This window comes from Macrosteles quadrilineatus, unplaced genomic scaffold, assembly GCF_028750875.1.
Source record: "Macrosteles quadrilineatus isolate MER2022 unplaced genomic scaffold, UCM_ALF_1.0 Scaffold_7__1_contigs__length_78375512, whole genome shotgun sequence".
NCBI lineage: Eukaryota > Metazoa > Arthropoda > Insecta > Hemiptera > Cicadellidae > Macrosteles > Macrosteles quadrilineatus.
This window is the reverse complement of record NW_026542600.1, coordinates 72144709-72172288: the sequence shown is the minus strand read 5'-3', so window position 1 is coordinate 72172288 and position 27580 is coordinate 72144709. Positions and strand designations below refer to the sequence as shown.

Genomic DNA, 27580 nt, shown 5'->3' with positions numbered 1-27580 from the left:
AATAATCCAATACTTTCTTTTCTAATATTCAATTTATGAATGTCATTGTCTTTTTTAATTTCTAGTAGATGTAGGTAGAAGTAGATGTAGCATCGAACAAATTTTAAATGTACTTTGTATATTGCCTGACAATGGTTTACAAGAACTCTTCCCCCGATCACAGATCAACAGTTTATCCGGGGGAATAATTCCATGTAATATATTGTTCTATTATTGTACTGTTTAATTTTTGGAATAAAAGTATTTTGATTTGATTTGATTTTGATTGAAGTGCTGTTGTGTGGCTTACATAACGGATAAATTCTAAGAAAAATTGTAAATTTAAAACTCTCACGTTATTATTATGGATGAATTCCGTGAATTTGGTGAATTAACTGTTGTAGTTTGTTGGTTTAAGGATGTATATGTTTAACTAATTTAGTCAATTTGTTTATTTCATACTAAGCAACTAAAATTTCAATAAAAATATATTTTAAAGCCGTCACTGTAGCATCAAAATCGTTAAGAATTCGTCAAGATTAATGTTATTTCAATTGAAAATAAATCTGACAATTAGACAAGGAATATTGTAGTGAAAATACAACCTGGAATTTGGAAACCGTTTAGGCTGCATGTATGCTGCAATAGAGGTATATTGTAATGTCCCGTTGGCTTAAATCGACTTTATTTCTTTACATCTTCGCCCTGAAAGAACACACTCCGGCTACAAGTAACCCTACAAGTCCTGTTTGGCTCTGAAAAGGTTAAACTATAACAATTATATCATATTTTCCGCTTTCTACATCATACTTTACAAATTGCTGTTTCCATTTTACGTTCTAACCAAAATTTCAGTGTCAAAATTTAAAGTTGAATATTTATGGTAGCTCTATAAATATAACGGACTGGTTTTATTTGTACACCGTATTTCGTGCGTCCGCAGTGTCAAGTAACTGACAAACCTTAAATTACGTTATCTTGAGTAGAAGGTCGTTTAATGTGAACTACTGCATTATTTTCATCTTATACAGAGAACCTTTGATCGCATTTCTAAGCAGTCAAAGCACTACATTAAGTTTTATCTGTTACATCAACATTAAATATTAGCAACAGAGTTGATTTTTGTCCCTGTTCTTTATTTACTGAGTCGATTGTCCCCAAAGAACTTTACTCCCAATGCCTTGGAAATATCCATGCCAATGTTTTTCTGTATTCTTTTGGCTACTTTGCCAATTTTGGTAGGCTACTTTGTTTAATGAATGTCGGTGGTTAACAGAAGTAGATTTCAACATATTTCTCAGTAAAGAAAACACTCGACGAATAATACAACAGATTTATTCAATAACAACTATTATTTTAGTTAACCTGTCTGATGTGGGTTCTAGTGAACGATTATTAAGGCCGTAAGGGGTTTACTTCCTCTAAAAAAAATAAAAAAATAAAAAAACTGGCATGCAAGATTAACTAACTATTTTTTAGGTATCAGAATAATTTAGTTCATATTGAAAACACTGTATACACTCCCCAATAAATATACTGCCTGCATACTGAATATGATGCTCTTTCACGACATTCAAAGGACAACGTTTGTACTATGATGTACAACGTAATCTGTGCTTACAATTACAAACAATTACGATAGATTATATACTCCACAACTATCGATCCGCTGGCATTTATGGACTTCGTTGTTTAATTCTCTTGTGACAATATACAAAATATATTTTTTTTATTTACACTAGTAATTTTTCTCATTACAATGAAAATATCCACCAAAGTTCCATCACAGACCAATTACAGTTCAGTCTCAGTTGCATCCGTCAATTGTCAGTCATTTCATTTGGTTTCAGTTAGTCTTCCATCACTTTATTTACGGTGATGTTACAGTTATTTTATTAAAATTCAAACAAAATATTCTATCGCATTTTCATTGTCCATCTTGTTTGGTTGTTACTCACAACAATTTAAATATAAACACAATTATTTAAATAAAAAAAACTGTTTTCTAACACGTCCTTCACGCGTCCGAACAATCAAAAATATCGGTGAGATGAAATCGGAAATCGACTGACGGACGCCGGCGCGCGGCGGAGCGGCTGCTGGAACCGCACAGAGTCAAAAAATGTAGATAGCGCAATAGAAAATCCGTAAAAGAATATTTTTTTACTGTGTGTTTTTATGTGTGAATTGACTCGTGTGAATTTTACGCATCTCCACCTGACCACCACTAAGTGTTTAATGGAACTTTACAATAAGATATGACAATATACTAAATTTTCTTGAGGAAATTATAAAATACCTACCAAGAAAAATACGTAATATAAAAGTTACCGTGTCAGTAATATACAGCAATATAAAAGTTAGTTATACAAATATTATCAAATTCCACTAGCGAGTTTTTAAAACCAGAAGCCAAAGTTTCCACAGGAAACTGATTTGATCTGATTTGGGTTTAGTTGGAAAACGTGACATTTAAAATCAACCCAGACAATACTGACGCCTCGATGCAAATTGAATTAATTATTTCATTGACTCACCGTGATTGGAAATTAAAAATCAATTTAACTCTATTTAGGGAGTTGTTTGGTGAGCAATTAAAATACCCTCCTAACTTCGTTTCTGTTTTACCATGCACCAATATAGCTGGATTAAAACTTGCGATTCAGAAATATTGCAGTGTGTAGGTGTAATTATATGCACGTGTAATTGAGTTTTATGTGATAAATTATAAATTGCCTGATAAAATGAGATGCAACCTGGCTAGCTTACCCTTACTTATTCTTCTACCTTATTTCACAACAAAAAAATCATTATACTATAAAGCATCATTAAACAGGTTTTAGCGAATTTACCCTATAGGGAATAAGCTATTATTCTAGGTCTCATTGTAAGACCTGGACCTGGGACCGATTTACTTTTTCGTTTTGAAGTCCCCAGAGGCAAAAACACAATTCGTTCAAATTCATGTATAAATATTTATTTATTTATATACGTGTCCGTTACCACGATAACTCGATCAAAAATGGTCCGATTTTGATTAAATGTGGTATAAACTTCTAAAGCTACATTTTATGCTAACGATTTCCCGCCCAGCGTGATCAGACTATGGGCACAGGGGTTGATGGGTGGTTTTACAGGGTAAAAATGGGTTTTCCCATTTTCAGGCTAAAACATAAAATTTTGCAATTTCTTTCCAAACTGCAATACCAAACTGTATTCCATGGAACCTACAGTTTATAGTGGAATCCGAACCACATGTTTGCCTTGTAATTAACGAATTGGTCTAATTATCAGGGTACTAAATATAGTGAAAGACCAATCTAAGAGTTCTCATAAAGCTGATACTGTAGTATTGGAGACCTAGTAAATGTAAACATCGATTCTAACGGTGATTTCATTTTTTAATCCATTTCCCTAACATCTATTAATTGATATGTTATTAAATCCAATATTTCCTCTGTCCAGTTCATTTGTAAAATGGAGCTGCCACATGAGGCATCCTCTGTGCAAACAATAATTGCTTTGATTATTATATTCCATAAATATCCAGCCAAACATTGATTCCAAAAGCTTTTAACTTTGAAATCGCAAATAACATGATTATTTACTAATCATTTTGGAAAAAGGCCAAGTTATTAAATAAAATATTTTTACCTAATTTTGGAGATATTTTTTATAATGTGATGAACATTTAGTGAATTTAGAATTTTTTAAGAATAAAACGATACTTGGATATTTACAAATTATCAATTGGACTTAATTTATCTTAATCTATGCCATATATTTCAAACTAATTATATGTATTGTATTCAAATCTATTGCAACTACCTATTTAAAACATTGAATCATATGAGCTATAAAAAGTCAGTATAACTGTTTCAGTTTACTTACTTAAAATAATTGATAAAATATTTAGAGAAAATAATAGATACATAAGATCATATATATATATATATACAGACTGTCCCAAAAGTCCCGGACCGGTTTAATATTTTCTAAACGACAGCAGATAAATCAATAAGATTTTGCACATCAACACCACACTTAAAAATCTACTTTTTTAAGGAACTATCAATTTTCTGTCATATCATGGGGACGTCCCACGAGGAGTCAGAAGGTAATCTTAAATAGGAGCATAGGTCAATATGCACATCAGTTTAAAGGGCTTAGCTAGCAGAGTTCAATGCCGGAAACCGCGCCTCGAAAGGATCACCCGTTACAAAATGGTGGCCGTTCAAAGATTTCTTGAACCTGCCATTTTGAATCTTTGAACGACTGCCATTTTTTACTCAGGCGTTCTTTTGAGCTTGAGTTTACGGCATTGTAATCTACTAGTGAAGACCTTTAATTTGATGTGCATATCGACCTATGCTTACGTTAAAAATGTTTTTCCGATTCCTAGGGCTGTGCCCCCAAATGCAAATTAAAAGAATCTTTGAACCACTGTCATTCTTGACTTGGTTGTCCATTTGATTTCAAATTTGCAGCACTATATTCTGCTATTAAAGACCTTTAATTTGATGTACATGTCAACCTATGCTTCTATTTAAGATTTCCTTCTGACTCCTTGCGCGACGTCCCCATGATGTGACAGAAAATTTATATTTCCATAAAAAAGTATATTTTTAGGTGTGATGTTGATGTACCAAATCTTATTGATTTATCTGTTGTCGTTTAGAAAATATTAAACCGGTCCGGGACTTTTGGGACAGTCTGTATATAGCAAAAAAGACAGAAAATGCAATAGGAACATACTGAAAGGTGGTTCTGCAATAATTATAATAAGTATGGGATCAGATTAAATATTGACTATTGATAATATTAGGCCCACTAATCTATCACCATGCAACCTTATTTCCGAGTCTTCTATTTTGATGTGTTTAAGCTAAGGTAAAAAGGAAAATAATAAATTATTTAATTAATTAATCAATCTCAGTCATCTCAAGAATCATTCTCAAGAAAGCGTTAAATGAAGTAGGCATGTAACTATTTCCAATTAGAGGGTAAATTATACCGTCAAGATGAGGGTATGGCCATGGGGTCACCATTGTCACCTATCTTTGCCAACATCTTTATGGAGGAGTTTGAGCAAAAAGCTTTGGCTTCAGCTCGGCTCAAACCGAGGATATGGTGGAGATATGTCGATGACACTTTCGTGGTTTTCCCTCATGGAGATGATAAATTGAATGAGTTTTTAGAGCATCTTAATAGCGTTTCATCCTCCATAAAACTAACCATGGAGGTGGAATCACAAAACAAACTCCCCTTTTTGGACGTGTGCGTAGAAAAGCATTTGAACAGTCTTAGAACATCTGTTTATAGAAAAAAGACACACACAGGGCAGTATCTAAACTTTCAATCAAACCACCAAATTTCTGTCAAGGAGGGTGTTGCTTACTCTCTGTTTGACAGGGCTAAGAGCATTTGCTCCAATCAGGATGAGTTAAAGGATGAAATTAAGAAAGTAGAACAGGATTTGGCTAGTAACGGATACCCTCGATCCATTATAAACAAATGCAAGAAAGATAGGGCTACGCGTGAACCTTTACAAAATCGCAAGGAAAAAACTCGTCCACATGTCAATCCCGTATGTGTCAGGACTGTCGGAAAAAAATCAGAAGGGTTGCTAGGAAATTTAATGTGCAAACAGCATTTAGGACACAAAACACACTTAGGCAGAGTCTCGTCAAAACAAAACCCAAAAATGACACTCAGGATACTAAAAACTGTGTTTACAGAATAAATTGCAATGATTGTTCCAGGCCTTACTATGGCGAGACAAAAAGACCGTTGAACATTAGAATCAAAGAACACAGAGAAAACACCAAAAAAGGTTTAGTGGAAAAATCTAAGATCGCTCATCATTGCTGGTCCGAAAATCATCGTATGAATTTTGAAGAGGCAAAAATTGTCCATAAGGAACCTCATTTTTTCAAACGTAAACTCATTGAAGCCTCATACATTAAATTAGCAGACCAACCAATCAGTCAGTCATCGGTTGAAATAAGGCCACTTTGGCTACCCATTTTGAACAAGGAACTAAAGGATAGGGAACTTAATTGTTCAATAAATAGGGAAATAACGAGTTCTCCTCAAAATTCGCGCGTTATGTTAACTCGTAGTAAAACTCGTGATATGAATAAACATAATTAACACCCATCTTGCGGCATCGTACATCGCTCCGCCATTTTGTTGGTTTTACTTTTCCAGGGACCGGAAGCCATTTCTGTTGTCTCCGTGTTTCCGATTGGTCAGCCATGTTGGTTCAGTCTCATTGGTGGAGTCATAGCGTACGGTGTTGTTAGTGTTCCATTGTGTGAGTTTTTTGTACGTAAACCTTTTATAGATTATAGTGTTTTGTGATTTGTTATTAATTGCATGTTGTATCATGACTTGACTGCTATACAGTGCATATTTTTTTACTACTACCCTCGGTAGTGTATTCCAACTTAGGTTGGGCGTTTGTGTATTGTTAGTTGTAATGTGTTAGTTAAGTTTTTTCACCTGAAGACGGGATCAGATTCCAGATCCCGAAACGTTGTGTATTGTTTTTTTTACATTCGTGATGGAAAATGTCCGCAATAAACCTTTGAACAACATTAACTCACCATCACCAACAATGAACTTCAAACAAAGGACTAAAGAAAGTAGTTGAACTTTTTCCATTCTTGGAATTTATTTTTTTATTGATACAATTGAAGCAAAGTGCTTTGAATAATCTATAATACTTTAACTAATAAAATTACATTGATTTTATAACTGTAGGTTCTAGGTTGTCCACAAAAAAACCGTCCATAAATCACATAAGTTTAAGACAATTAACAGGCCATGTGGTTTTGGGGACAGATTAAAAATATATGTAAAGGGCATGTCCAAAAATCTAATCTAAAAGTGATTTCAATAAAAAAGTTAAAATTCACAAACATACTTAACACCATAACTAACATAGATTTTAAAACTGTAGATTTTACGGAGATAAATTTTACAGATTTCATGTCTGTTGTTCAAAAATAACAATACGTTTAAAAATGGTTGTGGTTTTGTTTGCGGGTTGGACGAAATGAAACTGACGCTTGATTAACATTCCATCTCAATCATATTAAAAGTATTCATCTAAAAGTAAAAAAAAGAACTGGTGGTTTAGTGAGAGCAATGGGTTAATTTTTAGTAGTGTGTTGAGAGACAGAAAAAGATTATTCAGAACAGTGGGTGGAGTTCAGCAAAGATTTGATTTTTAGCAATGGGTTGAGTTTTGGCAGTGGGTTGAGTTTCAGCAGTGGGTTGAGTTTCAGCAGTGGGTTGAGTGTCATCAGTGGGTTGAGTTTCAGCAGTAGGATGAGTGTCATCAGTGGGTTGAGTTTCAGCAGTGGGTTGAGTTTCAGCAGTGGGTTGAGTTTCAGCAGTGGGTTGAGTTTCAGCAGTGGGTTGAGTGTCATCAGTGGGTTGAGTTTCAGCAGTGGGTTGAGCTGTGCTTGTCAGAATAGAATGCCAGAACAGAGAGGTGGGTGTCAGCAGAAGTGATGAACTAGAAGCTGACTCTATTGTCTGGCCCTTGACACCAAAGTTTGCCAATCTATCAGAAATATCCCAATCGTACATATTTTGATAACCTTTTAACTATCATCACTACCGGGTGTTGACTTAACATTCTAAAAGTAATTTGTATCTCAGTTGTTTTGCTTCAAATACACAAATTATAAATCACAATTAATCATCATACTTTGTTTATTTTTTTTTTTATCAAGTAAGTCATGATCATACAATCAAGATATTTACATTAGTTTGTAAAAAATGTAATACAGGTTATGTTTTTTTTTTTATTTACAATAAATAGGTTTGTGGCATATTTTTCTCACCCCAAAACAAATGTCCTACCGGTAAAACCCAAAGAAAATGTAAAAAAAAAACTTTTTTAATTTCTCTGGAATTAACTTTATAGTCGTACTAGTCTGTTGCATCAAAAAAGAAGTCAATAAAATATAAGTTTACTGCAAAGCTAGTTAGTGGTTAGAATGGAGGACTTGTGTCTGAGGCTTAATTATTATAATATAGCATACCGGTAATGAGAAAAGTATTGTACATAAAATGTATAAATCATGCAGTACATCATTTAAGACAAATTTGGTTGTTGAATAGTTTATTAAATAATTATAATTTGTGGATATAAAGTTCCATTTTAAATCGTTAGTTTTGCAGTCAACTTCGTACATTTGTGAGCTGCTCATTCGATGGTCTATTTTAATGAACATTGGTTATAGCTAATTCATACACAGTTTATTGGATGTTTCTTTTACCCTTCATCCAGAAGTCAATAGTTAGAGTTATTCCTTCAACATTCAATACACATAAACATAAAAAATATAAACTGGACACAAATAAAAAGTGGTTTAGGTCTAACCGTGAGACTTATAGTAATAGCTATTATCTATATAGGGCTATTATCTATATAGGGAAATTTGCTAAAACTATATGGGTAGTTTGTTAAAAAAAACTACTCATTCTAAACTTAAATACCTATATTGTTGCAGGCGTTGGACTCATGACTCGCAAGATGGGAAACACAGTGAGTCCCGTGATTGAGTTAACCGAGAACTCTGGAGAGTACACACTCACATCTAATTCCACCTTCAAGAATACGGCCATCAAGTTCCGTCTGGGGGAGGAGTTTGAGGAAGAAACTCCCGACGGCAGGAAAGTCAAAAGTATCATCACCCAGGATGGCAACAAGCTGATCCACATCCAGAAAGGAGCCAAAGAGTCAAAGATCATCAGAGAGTTCACCAACGATGAAGTCAAAATGGTATGTTTTTACAAATGCTGCTATAGTATGTTCACTACAAGACCGGGAAGTAGGTGTTTGCGATTTGAGTATGATAGTTCCTGTAGGATGGGGATTTCTTGCAAGTACTGTTAACACCTTCCAGGATGAGTTTCCTATATACACTTTTCACCATACAACCAGCAACGGATCATCTTCACAAGGTCCAAAATCAGAAGATCCAAGTTGATATTTTAGATCACAAGATCCAAAAATATTAGATCGATCCAAAGATCAGAAGATCCAAAAGTACATTCATTAGGTACCATAATTACAGTTTTACATTGTAAAGTTAACTTATGAAAGAGACTGTCCTAGTCAGGGTCAGAAGATCCTATAAATATATTAATCAGGAGTTCAGTTCCAAAGATATTCTGATATTTGGAACTACTGATTCATATATTTTGGATCTTCTGACCCTCTTAGGATCACACAATCCAAAGTCCAAAGGACAGTCTCTCTCATAAGTTTACTTCATGATGTAAAATTTTACTACTAGTAATGACTGTACTTTTCATCTTCTGATCTTGTGAAATGCTCCCTCAGAAACAATTAATTAAAAAAAAAATTTTATAATAATGAATTTATTTCCTTAAAAACAAACATTTAACAAAACATAAAACAACTTGGAAATTGACTGGCCACTTTATCCAGTATTTGTTATCAGCGTACACAACAACTTAAATATAAACTTAGAGTTCAATCTTATCAGGCCGTTACTGAAACCGTCACTCCTAATAATACCTGTAGCGTTACCTGTCATAAATTAATATAGGTAACTATACTTTTAAAAATTAAGACATAAATATTTGACTGCCTGAAATATAAGTAATAAAGGAAAATGACACAATATAATTTTATTCTAAAACATTCTTAATTAAAGAAGTATCATTAGGTTATATTTTTACATTTTTACGAATATAAAAGAAAGAAATATTTCCAAAAGAAGACTTAATTATCATTACCTATGAAAATATTTGCCCTAACTCTATGAGTACTGTTCATGCAATATACTCATTTCTAACAGTTAAAGGTTGAAATTACATAAGATAAATTTGGCTCGATTAGCCTTTTCATTTTAGCACACAACATTATCTAGAGTAGACTGTTATATTGAATAAAATATTCTCAATTGAATTTTAATTATTATTCAGATTGCCAGAAATTCTTGACAATATACTTCTGGCTAAGAATTTCTGGCAAGATTGAAACCTAAATAGATCATACAAGTCTAGTTTGTAAGTTGTATAGGTAAAATCATACCCTGTGTGATTGACCTTTAGCTATAATGATAATATTCTTTTTAAAGAGGTTGGCGGCCTCTTTTAACCTTGTATTTGCCCGTCCACATAGACTATGGATCTGTGTGTGGAACGTATCCAGCACAGCAAGGGCTGAGCCGGTACAGTACAAGGGCGAAGTGACTGATAAAAAGTAGTGGCAGTGACCAAAATCCGAACCCACGGCATCGCTGCCTTGGGCCCGAAGTCCGTGACGCTACCGAATGATCCACCGACTAACCATGTGTTTATTTAACAACTGATACACAATGGAGGATAAGAATATCGTTCTATTATTAACTCTCTGTTTGTGACACCACAGAGTGTCCCCCCGGACGCATTTGTTTTTATAAAAAAAATATGTCTGCATCTTTCTAGGACCCGATTGCACATTGTTTTGATCCCACACTTCCCTCATGAAAACACGTATTAAACAGTTGAAGCCCGAAGTGAACTGTGACAAAGTTGTAATTTAATTAATGTAGGCACCTAATTTTTATAAATAATTTATTTAGAGCTAAATTGAACCATAAAACTAAACAAAACATCAAAATCTTTAATTTTGAGAAAAGTACCTATTTTTACTTCGTACAAAGACATACAGAAAAAATTTTCATGATTAAAATAAAGAAAAACACATACAGGCCTTTATACATTTGTTTATTTATTCGTGAATTCATGCAATCCACAACTTAATGTCCTGGGCTCAAGTGTGTCTAAGGGAAGCAGCAATCCTTTGATGAGGATATAATAGAATTCTTGCTTAAATGAATTGGCTTAATAGACTCTATTGACTTCAATTAAAGGGGCTATCTCGTGATTGTATTATTGTAGTGATCCATCCATGGGCCCTTCATGTAGAGGGGTTTGAGCTTTGCCCTTATCACTCAGAGTTTTAATGATTTTAATTCAGATAACACCCACACAATTTATCTAAAATAACTGTTAGTAAAAACCAAAACTAATTATTATTATGAAAAAACTATTGAAAGATATGACTTTTTTTGATTTGAGATTGATTTTTAATAGCATAAAATGATGAAAAATGTCAACAAGAATTTGAAACATTATAAGCTTATAATTCATTTTCTTGAGTGTAGGGGTCCTGGCCACTGGTCGTAAATTCAGGGGCTATATTAATTTACATAACCCAACTTAACATAACCTAACCAACCTAACCAAACTTCTATATGCGGATTAGGGCCAGAGGTGGCCGGTTCTTCGTTTTCCTGTTTTCTTGTATGGAAAATCATAAAATAATGAGCTAGTTCCTTCTATAAAAATTAAGATTCGTAAAAGGTTTTGAATATTTTTTAGTGTAACATATTTTTTAACATTTTGGGACTACCTTGGGTCACAAAATTATTGTAATACAATTGAGAAGAATCTAAAGGACTGGAAATTTACCTAAATAACACTATTCTAATATCAAGGGTAATATCTTATCTTCTTAGATAGTAAATTATAGTGTATGATGTTTTGACCTTAAATAACAACAGTAATGTTGCCAGTTGCAATCACTAGTGTAACATTTACTTGAGTTGCAACAACTAGTGTAACATTTACTTCAATATCTTAGTTATCAAACGTTTTTAAACTTTGATAATCTCAACAAACCCTTTTTACTTAAAAAATTTTACCTAGGTGGATACAAATTGTATTAAAAGGGGTAAAATTCATCTTAAATAGGAATAAGAAATAATACTGAACTTATTTGTAAGAAATATAAAATAGATCCTATTCATTGATATTAATTTTAGTACTGAAAACAAGCATTTGTCACCCTGGAAACAAGCACAGGTCAACATTTTCAATCAAGGTTGGTTAACTAATGACAGGTGTTCAGCAAACATGATTGTTTGTAGGACAACATTTGGATTTCAGTGTAGGAGGTGAGATATGTCTAAATGATTGCAATTTAATGGTTTATTTTAGCGAATTTCCCTATAGGGAAGAAGCTATTACCATGGATGGCATGGAAAGACGTAAACATTAGACCCACTAACTTTTTCATTTTGAGGTCCCCAGAGGATTAAACACCTATTTTTATATACAGTGTCTAAATATATACAGTTGGAAAAGTCTTAACACACCCAAAAATAAATTAAACGGTGTAAGATAAAATTTTGCAACTTCAAACATATAATATATATATGATATATTTATATGATGACTTTTCTAGCTTTTTGCAAGAAATCAAAAGTTTGGCCCTCTCCCCCTTTATGGGTAGATAGGGTGTAACTAAACATTTTCAAATATAAAGACCCATGTTGTGACCCCTCATTTTAAAGGTCTTAATTAGTAGAATACAATGCCACAAATTTGAACTCAAACGATAACCGCTTTCAATATGGCAGCCGTTTAAAGAAATCTTGAATATTCCATTTTGAATATTTTAACAGCTCTCATTTTTTACTCAGTTGTTCTTTTGAGCTCAAGTTTGTGGCATTGTATTCTTCTAATTAAGACCTTTAATTTTATGCGCATATTGACCTATCCATACGTTTATGATTTCAACACATATTTCAATTACCGGTATGCGGTACGTCCTCAGGGGGATGGACCCAGGGCTAGAGGGATGGACCGCTAGAAGTGGGAGGAAAATCATAAACGTATGGATAGGTCAATATGCACATCAAATTAAAGTTAAATTTGAACATAAAACATAAAACATTGAACATAACATAAAATGGACATGATTGAACATAAAACCTTTGAACGGCTGCCATTGTCGACTCGGTTATCCGTTTGAGTTCACATTTGCGGCATTGTATTCTACTAATTAAGACCTTTAAAATGAGGGGTCACAACATGGGTCTTTACATTTGAAAATGTTTATTTGCCCCCTTTCTACCCTTATAGGGGGAGGGGGGCAAACTTTTGATTTCTTGCAAAAAGCTAGAAAAGTCATCGTATAGTAATATGTTGAAGTTTTATCTTACGCCGTTTAATTTTTGTTGGGAGTGTTAAGACTTTTTCAACACCCTGTTTGTGTGTGTACTTGAACTCAAGCCATTTTGGTCTGATTTTGATGAAATTTGGCATGAATGTTTAGAACTGGATAATCTTGATTGAGTTCACAAACCAGCAAAATCGGGTGATAGGAGCCCCCCCCTTCCCCTTTTGTGAATTAGGTTATGAGTTAGATTTTTTTCAAAAATAAGTTTTTTCAATTGTTTACTCTTAAAACGTGGAAATACCAAATTTTCATTACAGCCATCGTGTGCTTGAAGCATTGCTGGACAATTACGGATTACAGAGAAAATACCCAGCTGTCAAATAACCAATCTCAGAGTAACAGTAAACCCGCAGAAATTCTGCCATTTTGTAGTAAGCACACCATACATGAAGCATGACATAACAGGCATTGCTTAACACTTGTTGGGTACATTTTCAGTAAATTTAAAACAATTTTATAACTATATTTTTACTAATGGTATCTTTTAGCTGTGAAATAAGCTACACATAAATAACTAAATTCCAGTAATTTAGAATCACTTTTAAGAAGCTGCTTTCAGATTTGTTTGAAAAGTCAGTGTAGCACTTAACCAAAGTAAGCAAGAAGTCTTCCCTCCAGAATTCAACATCATCCCTTCCCAACCCCTTTAATCACTTTCTTTCTTTTGTTCTGTGACCTCCATTCTTTCATTATAGCTAGTGTTTGTCTTAAGACTTTTCATAAATTATTGGAAATTAATTTTTGTGGAAAACAATAACTATTTTATTTTCCATCCCAGTTTCTAGAACTTGAATTTTATTAGCTACATTACCTTTGATCTTATAACTTGTAGTTCTTGAGTAGGTAAGATGTTTGTGTCACCCTATGCATTTGACCAGCTTATTGTGTGGCATCTTCAGTGATCTTCTTAAGTTATCACTTAATCATATCTACTGGTAACTATTTCACACACTAAAGCTGTTTTATACGTGAAAGTGAAACACAAAAATATATCCACAAGAGTGTGTGGCAGTCAAACAGAAAGTCAGACAAAAATTGTTTATGACTGATTTTACTTCATTCAAATTTAAAATATATCAAATTTTAAAGGAAAAAATCGAAAGCCTGTGAAAGGCAGGTATCCATTATTTTAACAACTGCTCTATTTTTAATTCACACCACACATTGAAATTTGTGTCACATTGACCTACTTAAAAATACCTACCTACTATCATTTAGGAAAGTTGTAGCTTCTTATTATTAGTCCCTCAAGAGATTGCTAAATTGCTATAAAGAAATAGTCATGGGTCATAAAATAAACTAAATCAAAGATGGTTTGATAAGTGATTAAAGTTAAATAGCTGAGAGTCACTCTCATTCTGGATATTCCCTAAAGACACTCAGTAACATTTTTTGATAGTTTTAAACTGGAGAATTTTTCCTTGATGATTGTCCCGGCCAAAGAAACCACTGATCTTAGTTAGCAATGAAGTAAAATATGGGTCATCTCAGTTCATTCAATTTTCACTCCGCCATCAATATTACGTTTGCTTTATATTAAGCTGCTGTCTTAAAAACTTGATTGGTTAGTTAAGTAATATTTTCTTGACCTGTAGCTGTCACTGCATTGGTAAACCTGATCCAGATTGTGTTATGTTTCCCTTTGTTTTTGGTGGTTTCTTGTTGTATCTTTTTGATTTTCTTCTTATTATACTTATTATAATTTTACTATTTTTTTGTGTTTCAGCAGTCTAATCAGTGAGATGCAAAATGATTTATAGTAATTTTAACCTTTTACACTTTGGTAACGGGTTGTAGATCTTTATTAACGAGCCTTTATTTAGAAGTACAAGGAGGTGTTTCCCTTCTAAGAGCCTTCAAAAAGCAGATACAAATTTCTGACACATGGATATTATTTTCTTGCTCAATATTCAAACAAAATAGTCAATAGTCCCTAGTTGGGGCGGACTCCTACTAAACATTTTAGCAGCAAATTGTTACTTAAGTACCTAACAAAAACTTTAAATTGTTGAAATTGTTGTTCAAACAGTAGTTGTACCTGCTACTTAACTTGTTATTAAAGTTACATTGGAAACATTGTGATTCAACCAAATTTGATTTGTTTCAGCTCCTGACTGTCGATGACATAACTTGTACAAGAGTCTACAAAGCAGTTCAGTAATCTGGCCTTCTCTCCTAATCTCAACTATTTACATGTACATTTACATGTATTCTAAAGACTTTTTATATTTTCATATTACTAGATAAGTAGTTTTGAATGTTTTTCCAGTTAAGCTATCCTACCATACGTCCTATATTTTAGCCTTAAGATTATATATAAGTCATTGTTGTCTCAAAGATAAAAGTGCTTTAATTTTAAATTAAAGAACAGACATGATGAATCTGTATAATGACAAAACTATGAATTTGCCAAAAAATCTATTGAGTTCAAAATGTTTCTACTTGTTTCTTGAAATAAAATTCGCTTAAACCATTTGTTCTTGTTATCTTGTCTTATCAAAAACATATATTGGCTAGTTTAAAAACACCTACTTTCAATGAATGTTTACAGTAAGTGCCCAAGCAAAAAGTGTATTATTTAAAACAAAATTCACTGTTGCTATTATAAATAATTAGATCCTAAATTCTGTAATACAGGAGTTGCACACCAGAAGAGTTAATTCACATCCTTACTTTTATTTTTTGTAACACATGTGATAGAGGTACGGTAATATTCTAGTGTTGTGGCAAAAAGTTATATCCGTGATTAGGTTGGTATATTCAGGATTGTTTATAGCTGTAAAAAATATTAATACTTGTAGTAGCGGTATGAATCTTCAAACAGAGGGATTGAGATGCTTTATTAGCTCTCTCCTACAAAAAATTTAAATCCAGGGGGGTTGTCAGTAAATTGAGGTCTCCATTGAGTTGTTATTGTAGATATGTGAGCTTTCAAATCTGAGACCGAAGTCATGTTCCATACATTATCCGCTACTATTCTAGCAGGTATGGGACGATTAGTCTTGTTATTAGTATTCAAAGAAAGTTGTGATAGAAAATTGACGCTCCTGCCAAGTGTAAACCACGTTTTAATGAGATTTTTGTGGTCTCAACCGTCAACAACTATTAAAGTCCATTTGCCAGTTGATGGATATGGATTAAAATGATTGGATGTGAAAAATTGTGCAAGGAATAGAGGCAGTTTGAAGGTGATTTTAAACTTTTTCACAATGTTTTTCATTGTCTAAGCTGACTGATGTTTTTCATCAGTCTCATTTGAAGCAGTGTTAGTTTGGTAATTTCGCATGTAGGTAGTGGTGTGACTGAACAAGAGAGATCATCAAAATAATAGGGACGTCTCTAAGACTATCAAGGACTGCGATCAGCCCTGGAGTTTTGGAACATACTGATCTGCAAGCAAAGTTTTCTCTAATTAAATCACTTCCTCGATGAAAACTGAAGAACACCCACTGAAGAACTGCCAGCTGCTACGTGCCAATGTACATAGGCTTCTACCCACTCCCCAAACCACTGCACATTTTTAAAGCTAAACAACTTTCCTGCATTCAGATCTGTCAACTGGAAACAGTAATAATCAGTGATCGACACCCTTCCAACAGAAACCTGAAACCTTAACACAGAACGAGATATGCTAGGTGGGTAGCATCAATTTTCTTTCACATGGTTTTTTTAATACCACGACAATTCTTATTGTCCTACAGAGGTTGAAATTGTCTATTCGATAAGTAAGAACGACTTTGGTCTCAGATTTGGAATAGCTCGAATGGCATGCGATGGGATGGCAGGAGACCTTAATTTATGGATCTTTGAAATAAATGATAAATATTTTTTATGTGTACTTTGCCACAACTTGATTGTTGAAAGATTGATAAGGCATAGAAATAGTCTAAGTCTCATTCTCGTTAGTATATATTTATATAATTTTATAAGATGATTTCGTTTAAGTTATTATGATTTCAAAATAAAATATCAATTGCTTCTGTTTTTGAAACAATAACAAGCATGCATAAACCATAAGTTACTGGCTGGCTGATCATTAATGGCTGGTTGAGTGGTTAGGGTATTGAACTTCTGTCTTCTGATCTAAACGTCTGTATTTGATTCAACCAATATGGTATAGTTACGTACTATTTTTATACCTGGGGATTGGCCCAAGAAAAAAGTTCACCTGTCAATTAAAGATATATCTCCTAGGCAAAGATAACTTTCTCTATAAAAGATACCTTCTTCAATGAAAAGCCGTACAATTATTTAACGTTCAATGTGGACGTTTACTATCAGGAGAGGAATACCCCCACCGCAGCAAATGAACTAAGCGAATTTACATTTGTCTGAATTAATTTTCAATTAAATCTATTTAAATATCATTAGGTTTAACGAGTAGCTAGGTTTGCTGCTACAAGGAAGCTAATAAAGTGTGGTTTTTAGTAAAATAGTAATAGCTAAAGTATAAAATAAATAAATTTTCCCAGTTTGGTAAAAATCCATAAACAAGCAAACTACATTATTTTACAATATTCTCCATAAGAATAACAATGTAATTTTAAATTTACAGTATTTTGATTTTATTTAAATAATGTACGTTACCAATAACCGTACAAAAACACTCTGATATACTAAACGATTTGTTTTCTTAAGCTCTTTAAAAAGGTCTAAAGAGAAATCAGGAAATATTGTGTTTTGAGGGTCAAAAATTAGAAAAATACTATTTTTTACCCCATAAACCCCCCCCCCCCCCCCCGGAAAACCCCGTTCCCATGGTCCGATCATGCTGGCTTACGAACTATTCAAGTTTATCTGGCCTCACACCTTTAAACCAAATTTTTTCATCAAAACCGGACAAAATTACTCGAGGTATCGCGTTCACGGACAAATATATAACTTTTTCCTAGCTTGAAGAAAAGGTTCTTCCAATTTCATTTAACAAAATTAAGGTAAGGAGAGTGGTCAAATAGACTTTGGGTTGGTATAACCATCGATGTATAAAACTAACATTGAGTTTTATACAACAAACTCACATGTTAGTTTTATACATCGATGGGAATAACTGGTCCAGTGCAGTCCTGCGCCAAGTGCAGCCTTAATCAATCAACCAATAATTTTATTTGGCCATTAAAAACATATTGTACAATAGGCTAAGTCATAACATCCCATGTAGCAAGCAATGTATATAATACGTAAATATTCGGGATTAAGGTATAACCAACGTATATGTATTAATGATACAGATAATATACATATTATATACCAATATGAAAATACGGTTTCATCCAAAATAAATTTTGCATAAAATACTGTAAAATGAAGAAACAAAGTGTAAATTTTCACCTAAATGTTGTTTTGAGGGCATAAATTAACTTTCGAGAATGCAGTAAAATAAGTAAAGGTATTGATGATACAGATAATATATGTATTTTATATCAATAGAAAAATACGAAAAAAATTGTAGTGTTGTATTTATTTCCCTGCATTTTTTCAACATCCTGTGTAAAATGTATTTGTAACACATACTATACTATAATATTCATAGATGATGAACAAAATATTCTGCCGCGCGAGATACCCGAGTCTCTGCGTTTTCTTAGGTTCGACGATGTTCGCTGATGCATTATGGGAGCAAAACAGCGGGGGTCAGCATCCGATCCGATCCGCCACCGCCATATTGTTTGTCTTGTCTTTGTCTCACAACTCACAACAAACGTTGTCTTGTCCTTGTGGCTGTGTTTAGACTAGAGCATCTACTTCTGATTTTCAGTGTTACACGTGAAGAATTCGTTGTTTTGTTATTATTTACTTATTAAATAGGTCTATTAGTTACTTTTTACTTTATATTCTTTAAGATTTGCGTTACTACATCTTCGACTTTTTAACTTCAGTGGCGATTCGACCAACTTGAGTTAAGGTAAGTTACACAAATTATTATCGTTATTGTAAGTTATTAAGAGATTTAGCATATGTTTTGTTAATAACTCGAATGGTGGTAATCTAATTTAAATACTTTATAAGTGGAAATAGGTTACAATAGCCTTCCTAACCCCTTAAAAACTCTACGGATGGAGGCTCTTTAGGGAAAAATTAGGCTGTAGTTTACAAAACTAAGGAAGCCAACTTCAGGAGATAACCTAGACCTAATTCATTGCAATATGTCCTTGGTCTGAACTAATTTAGCTTGGAGACAAGCTAGGCCTAGGTCTACTTAACAAATACCGTAGCTAAACTTATGCCTAAGTTACTTAGAACCTGTCATAAGTTAGCCTAGGCCTAACTTACAGTTAAGACTAAAAATGATGTTAATTGGTAAGGTTATGTTAAAATTCAGGCCTAGTCTTGTAGGCAGATGAATATTTTAAGACCAGAAGGGGGTAACTTAACTTACAGTTCCGAAGAGAACCTGTGATCTGTGAACAGATGTATGACTTAATGATAAATATCTTTGGTAAGTTAAATTAAATGTTTATTCTTCTTCCCAATGTAAATATCAAATTGACCTATGATTTGTTTTGCCTACGTTTCTATCGATATTAACTAGCCTATAAGCATATTTAACCACAAACAAAATATAGCCTGAGACGGTAACTTACTAGCCAAATATAGCCTAACCTATTTAATGAAAAAGCAACAAAAGAAAACATAAAGTTAGCCTCTTAGGCCTATAACTTAATGTATAAGCTAACTGGGAAAATTAAAGTCAATGCAATATTAAAGTTAACTAGGCCTAAACTTAGGCCTAGGCCTATGTTAATATTTATAAAAATATTGATAAATTGTTATTGATCTGATAACTTAATAAGATCGCAGGTTCTCTGCGGAACTGTAACCCCAGAAGGCTGCAGCTTTATAATTAGGCCTACGTCCTTCCAAACTATCGAAAGGAAATGTCAAACAAATAACTTAAGGTGCCGCGTTTGCGATCAGTAGGTTATGGCTAGGTTAGGTTTAGCTACCGGTATGTTTTTTTTTTGTTTACGATTAACTTAGGTCTAACTTATGAAACAACATCGCAGCTACCTACGTTTAGTAATTTTTATCAAGGCTTGGCACATAATAGCCTAGGGTACGATTTATTTATAGATGGCACTTTGAAGGGTAACAACACTATCAAAATGTATATCAAATATGCCTATGACATCACAGCTGTCTTTCTAAGATCTAGGGATGAAAGTTTTAACTTACCCAGTACCGCGGTTAAAAATGGGCCCTGGTCCAGGGGCGCAAGAGTTTTTTTTGTTTTGTTGGGTGCGCTAGTAACAGACACTAATTGGAAAATATCTGAAACCTCCTCACTTCGTCTTCCACTCATGACTCATCACTGCCACTGTTTGTATATTAGGCCTGTCATTAACTATACTTAATCGTCTGTCTTTATTTGTAGGCTATTAATTTGTTATGTCCTTTTTTCATTATACTCAATGTCAGTTGCTTTTTTCAAATGGCGAGAAACTTATTACAGTATCAAGCAGTACAGTTGTTAGCAAGTAAAGATACTGGCCGTGTTTTTGCTTATGATTTTATTTAAGTTTGAAGGATGTTATTTTACGTTGTAATATCACACCCTTTTTCTGTGAAATGAGCAAAAAACCAAGTGGCAGTGATTTTAGAAAGAGGGCGACATAAAAGATTCGTAAGGTAAAAGTGTTACAAAAAGTTCCTAAAATAAGTAGCCTAGTTTTTACGGTCATTAAAATCATTTAGGCCTAAATGATGATGTGTACAGAAAGTGATGTAGGTAAATCTGAAAATGAACTTTGATGATGTTAAGTTATTGACGAGTTGGCCAAAAAAAAAATGTAGAAAAAACCAGCCATTTTACGGTATTGACTTTTTGGAGTTTTAAATGTTTGCAATTATAACTTATATAAATTAAAACTATGTTTTAATTCACACTTTTTTACAACTAAACCAATTTTACTTTTAAGAACGCACCATTGGAAATATAAGTGTGTACGGTATGTAAGTAACAGTTAAACTTTAATTGATGGTTTACGTTTTTAGTTACTAAGCGGGTAATTCAATTAACAATCAAAAGTAAACACAATGAGTCTTCTTATATTTGTTAGGCCTATATTGCAGATGCGCAAGCAACTCATAAAATGTCTATATTCATTTTATAATTCAAATCAATGTCGGCAGGGTGGGGGGGGGCGCAACTATGACTTGGGCCCATAGCGTATCACATAACTGACCGCGGGCCTGAACTTACCCCCGAGTGTAGATATAACTGAACCTAAAAATACAGAGGAGTGTGACGGCTGGGACTGAACCTGCTAAGGGAAAAACTTAAGAATTGAACTCACAGTCAACTTTGTATAAAATATAATTTGTCCGTTGATTTTCAGTGGCGTAACAGAAGGGCCCGCAATGCGGGGTGCCCGGGAGCTGGGGGGGGGGGGGGGGCGGTGGGCAGAGAGACCCACTAATTTGTTTAGGGTACCACTCTTTTTATGATTAATCTGTTTGATCATTGTATCGGTGGTCCTAAAATAGCTCTGGGGGGAGGGGGAGGGCGATTCACTATGTTGAATCGGTGGTCTTAAATTAACTATAAGAGGGGGGCCCAAAAAATAAGTTTACAGGGGGGCCCGTAAAGATTTGTTACGCCACTGTTGATTTTGTTGTGCTAAATAATGTATGGAATCTCGAACGTTTCTTTTTCTAAATGCTGGGCCCAAATACACTACTTTACTTCTTTGCATTTGCCCGATTATGAGCAACATGTAGGCTAGGCCTACACTAGTTTATTATAAATGAAGGTCCTATAATCAAAGCTTCTTACAAACAGATTTGTAAACTTAAACTTTTCTGCCATCCTTGTTGAAAATAATAACATACCGTACTTTTAAACAAAAAAGCTTTTTATAAGACACCAGACTTGTTAAACTAATGTAATAGTAATAGAGGTTGAAGAGTTAAGCATTTTTATAATGTGTTTCAGGTCAGTTATCTTCGCACGGTTGGCGGGGCCAGTGTTGAGGACTCAACAAGACGGATCCTTGTAAGACTATTCAAAAATGAGCTTGCGAGAGAATTTAGTTGGGAAGGAAGAGGAGGAAAGAAGTGGAGTCTGCAGAACTCTGCATTGGTGCAGTTGATTTGCCGTAAGTTTTTAACATTTGGTTTATAATGTTACTTTTATTTATTCTTTCAATGATAGGCCTATATTTGACATTTATTTATTTTTCTATAAAGTCAACTCAACCAAAGTAAGTAATTTATTTTTTAACCCTGTTTTTACCATCATAGGTTTTATGATTTAACTAATAATTGGTATGTACATATACGTCATACAGTAGCCTACATTTACTTCATACCCCCACTTGAAGGCACGCGCTGTGATGCTAAACCGGCTGTACATCAGTCCTGCTGAAAATCAGTTTTATTGTCGGAATATATGATTTTTTAATTTAAACGTGATAACTAGTATTATTGGGACGTCCAAGTTTATGTTTTACGGACACTGCGAACTCATTGTGTGTAGCTGAGCATCGTAAGTAGATGTTAATGTGATGTGGACAAACACATAACCTAACTAATGGACTAACAAGCTGCAACATACTGTCTGACAACAAGACGCACGCTTCATTGTTGGACACGCTCAGAACTTCTTGTTGTTCTACTGAACTCTACCTTATCAGCTGTGTGGTGGTCGAGTGGTCTAAGTGACTGTTTCAGTAATAAACCCACCTGAATGTCCAAGTTCGAATCCTAGTGAGGGCTAATACTTTTTGTTCTAGAAAACTCATTGTTAAGGTTCACTTTTGGCAAATAAAATTATTGTATGGTTTTTTTTTTTTAGGTGTAAAAGTTAGTTAGTGTGGTTATTATATATTTATTGGTCTATATATAGAGTTTATAAATCATTCGGTTAAAATATTGCTAGAATTTTATTTATATAGCCTATTTAAAATTTTAAAATTTTGACAGAAATTAAAAATTTTTATTATTATTAATTGTTATGCTGTTTATTTTTATTGTTACTGTTGATTAAATTGGTATACGTTTTTATTTATTAGATATTAGTTATAATTGTTATTAGTTATTAGTAATTTATTCATGTATTAGTTATTTATTTATTTCCAAGTTAACCATTATTTATACTTGTTACTTATTATTCTCACTATCCTAATTTAAAAGCAAAACCAAAAGTAAAATGCCTGTAATCACACGTTCTAAAGACTTGTTGAATCTCACAGATGGATTATTTTTTATCGATCAGGAAGTTATTGACCTTGCTTCAGGTTTTTATGCTGAGCTGAGATCAACCATTGCTACTTTTGGTGAGGACTCGGTAGAAAAATTGATTCCGCATGTGACCAGCTTAATGGAAAAACTCAACAACGTGTGTAAGTCCAACGAAGAAGCTCTCAGAGAAATTAATCAGCTACAAGATCAACTGAGCATGGCTGAAAGTCGTTGTATGGACTTAAACAAAAGTTTTAAAGAACAATCCATGGTTTGTTGTGAGTTGGAGGATCAACTTGATGCTGACATAGGTAGTCTGACCGCTGACCTGGAGAAGATCAAGGCCGAAAATAAACAGCTGAAGAAGAGGGCAGAGTCAAATGTGGACCATGAAGGCATCTTGCTGGAAAGCCAACAGAAAGTAGCTGACCTGACCGCTGACCGCCAGCGCTTGATGACTTCAATAGAAGTGTTGGAGGCAGAGATCAAATGCTTGAGGGGAGAACTGAGAAGAGCTGAGAGTCGTGCAAGGCAGAGAAGATCTTCATCCGACATGAGCCTGCTAGCGGAGCTATCAGCTGCGGAGAAACAAGAGCCTTCACTCCACACTGTTACCCCTGCTTGCTCTGCTGCTCCTTGCACACCTCCTCGGCCTACGACTTCACACTGTGACACTTCACCTGCACCTAAGTCGGAGGAGAAGCCGGACGGACAACACAAGACATTAAGAAATGTACTTGTAATTGGGGACTCACACTTAAGGTACTCAACAAATATGTGCAAAGAGAAGGGGGCATATGTTGAATGCTATCCAGGGGGAAAGATTTTAGATATTAAGAATGTATTGTTAGGTTATTTAGGTGTAAGTTTGTCTGTGATATATTTTCATGTTGGATGCAACAATCTCAGACGTGGCTATCGGGGGGGCCCGGGGTACAATGGGGGTCATGGGAAACGTGAGGCTCTCCACAGCATGGCTGACCTTTTGTACTCTGCCAGAACACACTTTCCAAATTCAAAATTAGTTCTGAACAGTGTTCTGATTAGGCGAGACGTTAGTTATAGAGCACTCCACGACTTTAACACCCAGGTTGAGCTGATGTGTAACAACTTCGGTGTTACATTCATGGAGGCTAACACGTGTGTTGGCAGAGGGGATCTGGCCCGTGATGGAGTGCACTTCAGCCGACGAGCTGTTTCTCGCCTCGGGCATTTGCTCATGGATGTGATTGGGACCCTTTTGCAGTCTCAGAATGACCCACATGTCTCTGGTCAGAGTGATGTCAACTTAATGCCTACCCCGCTTTCTCCTGTACTGGGCCATGACGCGGTGGCTGCAACTGACTGTGGCCATGGCGGCAGTCAGAGTGTTGTCACTGTGTCGGAAAACTAGTCGGAGGGGGAGGTGTGGGCAATGTCAGAATTGGTCACCTAAACATACGCTCTTTGAACACTGGATTCACTGAAATGTGTGAACTTGTCCTTGATTTGAATTTTGACATTTTTGGTGTGACAGAGACCTGGCTTCACCCTGACACTCCCTCAGACAACTTCAATATACCAGGATACAGTTTGTTGCGCTCTGATCGCCACCACATTTCTGGCTTATTTGAGGAGGAGGAAGCCGGTGGGGGCATTGCTTTATACATCAGGGAAGGAATTATGTATGACCAACATATTTTTCCAGCCAACCTTCCACCTGGTATAGAAACACTTTCTGTTGTCATCAGGCTAAAAAGCCAGAGACTGGGTCTGTGTGTAGTATACAGGCCTCCCAATGTACGATACACTAACCTTGATTCTTTGTTTCACTCCCTATTTGTTGACTTAGCAGTTGAAGTCGACTCTGTGATCTGTCTGGGTGACACAAACGTTGATCTTATGTCAAAAACAAGTAGTGATTCTAAATATTTATGCCGACTCTTGAGAGAATCAAATACAATCCAGTTAATAAACGAGCCTACGAGGGTGACAGCAACTTCAGCCACCTTGTTAGACCACATATTCGTGGACAGGTCGGTTGAAGTCAAGAGGATCGGCGTTATAAATGCACCTAGCATATTAGATCACAGAGGGAAGTCAATTACGGACCACAAGCTTATTTTTTGTGAATTGATCCTAAGAAAAGAACAAAAGAAACCAAAGATGATCAGATATAGGGATTTTTCAAAATTCAATGTTGACCAAGCGGTAAGAGAACTTTCTGAAATAGATTGGAAAAAGATAACGATCTTACAAGGAGTAAATAATATTGAAAATGCGTTGACCAATGAAATTAGAAAAGTGTATGATAACCACGCACCTATAGTGTGTAAAAGGGTAACCAAGAAAGTAGCTCCTTGGAGAAATGATATAATTAAGAAATTGACTAGGGAAAAAAATAAATTAAGGAATAGATATTGGAAGTCAAGAAGTGATCCTGATTGGCATAAGTATAAGGAAATAAGAAACAGATTGAATTCAATGGTCTGGCATGCGAAAAAAAGGTTTTTTACCAACAAACTGTCGACAACAAACAGCAAAGATTTCTGGAAATGTATAAAGAATTGCGAAGTTTATAAGAACAATTGTATAGAAACTATTGACGCTTTTGAAGCTAATGACATTAATGAATATTTTACAAAAATGGGGTCTGGTATCAAGGCTGATGAAGAAATTATTAAATTTTATATGACTAATAAACAAGATGAAACAAGAAACGAATGTCGATTTAGTGCTGTCACCGAAGCAACTGTAAAACTAGTGATGAATCAAATAAAGTCTAAAGCTGTAGGCAGTGATGAAATATCAATAGACATGTTAAAAGCTGTGAGTCCGTTTGCTATTGAAGCAATCACACATCTTGTAAATGAATCACTCATCAGTGGAGTATTCCCGAATGCATGGAAGCAAAGTATTGTCAGGCCATTGCCAAAAACAGCTGCACCAACTAAGGTAGAAGATCTTAGACCAATATCAATACTTCCAGCAATATCTAAAATATTAGAGAAAATAGTGATTGACCAGATATCCCAATTTATGAATGACAATAGGCTGCTACCTAAACTACAGTCAGGTTTTAGAAAAAACCACAGCACATGTACAGCTTTGACCAATTTATTCTGTGACATGATTGATGCCAAGGACAAAGGGAAACATAGCTCACTTGTCATGCTTGATTACTCCAAAGCATTTGATTCTATGGACCATAGTATGCTGATTGCAAAAATGAAATATATGGGTTTTAGTGATAGAATCACTACCTGGATTCGCTCTTACCTTATCGACCGAATGCAGGTTACCAGATTGGGTAGTGAAACATCGTATCCCCTCGTCAAAAAACGGGGCGTTCCTCAAGGTAGCTGTTTGGGGCCTGTACTTTACACGCTTTACACAGCTGACTTTCCCAGCTGTGTAAAACATTGTACTGCACACTTGTATGCAGATGATTCCCAGTTGCACTTGTCTTATGAGCCTGGTTACATGAGTGAGGCCATCGACAAGATCAACACTGATCTGGAGAACATCTCCAAATGGTCTAGCATTAATGGGCTTAGGCTAAATCCAGACAAGTGCACTGTACTTCATACTGCCCCTGTGAACCTAGTACAGACACTAAGAGATAATGGCTTGAGCATCAATCTTGATGGCAAGAGTCTGGCAGTCTGTGACAAAGCCAAAACTCTTGGCGTCATTATTGACAGAAATTTGAATTTTAAAGATCACATCACGCATGTCTCCCAACGAGCAATAGGAAGACTGAGAGGTCTGTACAGGTTCAGAGGTATGCTGCCTGAGGCTGCAAAGCTTCAACTCATGCAGTCACTGATATTGTCAGTAGTCTACTACTGCTTCCCTGCATATGGCAATAGTATCACTAAGGAAGACATGTGCAGAATACAGCGAATTCAAAGCTCAGCTATCAGATTTGTATTCTGCCTTAAAAAATTTGATCATGTTTCCCCTTTCCGTGAAGCAGCCGGGATGTTGCCCATGGAAGCCATGTGCAGGTTTTTGACGTGCTGCATGACTCACAGGGTACTGACTCTCCGTGAGCCCGACTATCTTTGCGAGAGGCTTTCTGTCCGGGATGAGATCATACAACGTAGGACACGTCATGGTGGGAGGCTTCACTTTCCAAGGGTCACCTTGGAATTGGGAAAGAAAAGTTTCTCATATTTCGGACCCACATTGTACAACGGACTACCCGAGAGCCTAAAAACCGTTGCATCCAACAATTCCTTTAAGATTAAGATTAAAAGGTTTTTAAAAGATATGAATGTTTAGTTGTAAGTGCAATATAGGTTAATGACAAAAGTTGTTCTGAAAAACTGACATGTATCAGAGAAACGCTGGCTAATAAAGACGTTTTTATTTATTTATTTA

The 27580-nt window shown here is 34.9% G+C and overlaps 1 protein-coding gene across 2 annotated transcripts in view; it reads left to right on the top strand.

The window, feature by feature from the left end:
* Positions 1 to 15511, top strand: part of LOC128997972 (fatty acid-binding protein, muscle-like) — a 40519-nt gene extending 25008 nt beyond the window's left edge. For both annotated transcript variants that reach the window (XM_054423845.1, XM_054423846.1), the window contains exons 2-3: positions 8508 to 8779; positions 15144 to 15511. In XM_054423845.1, coding sequence (XP_054279820.1) covers positions 8508 to 8779; positions 15144 to 15197 — 326 coding nt within the window. In that variant the 3' untranslated portion in view covers positions 15198 to 15511. The remainder of the gene's footprint in view (positions 1 to 8507; positions 8780 to 15143) is intronic.
* Positions 15512 to 27580: the final 12069 nt, after the last annotated feature.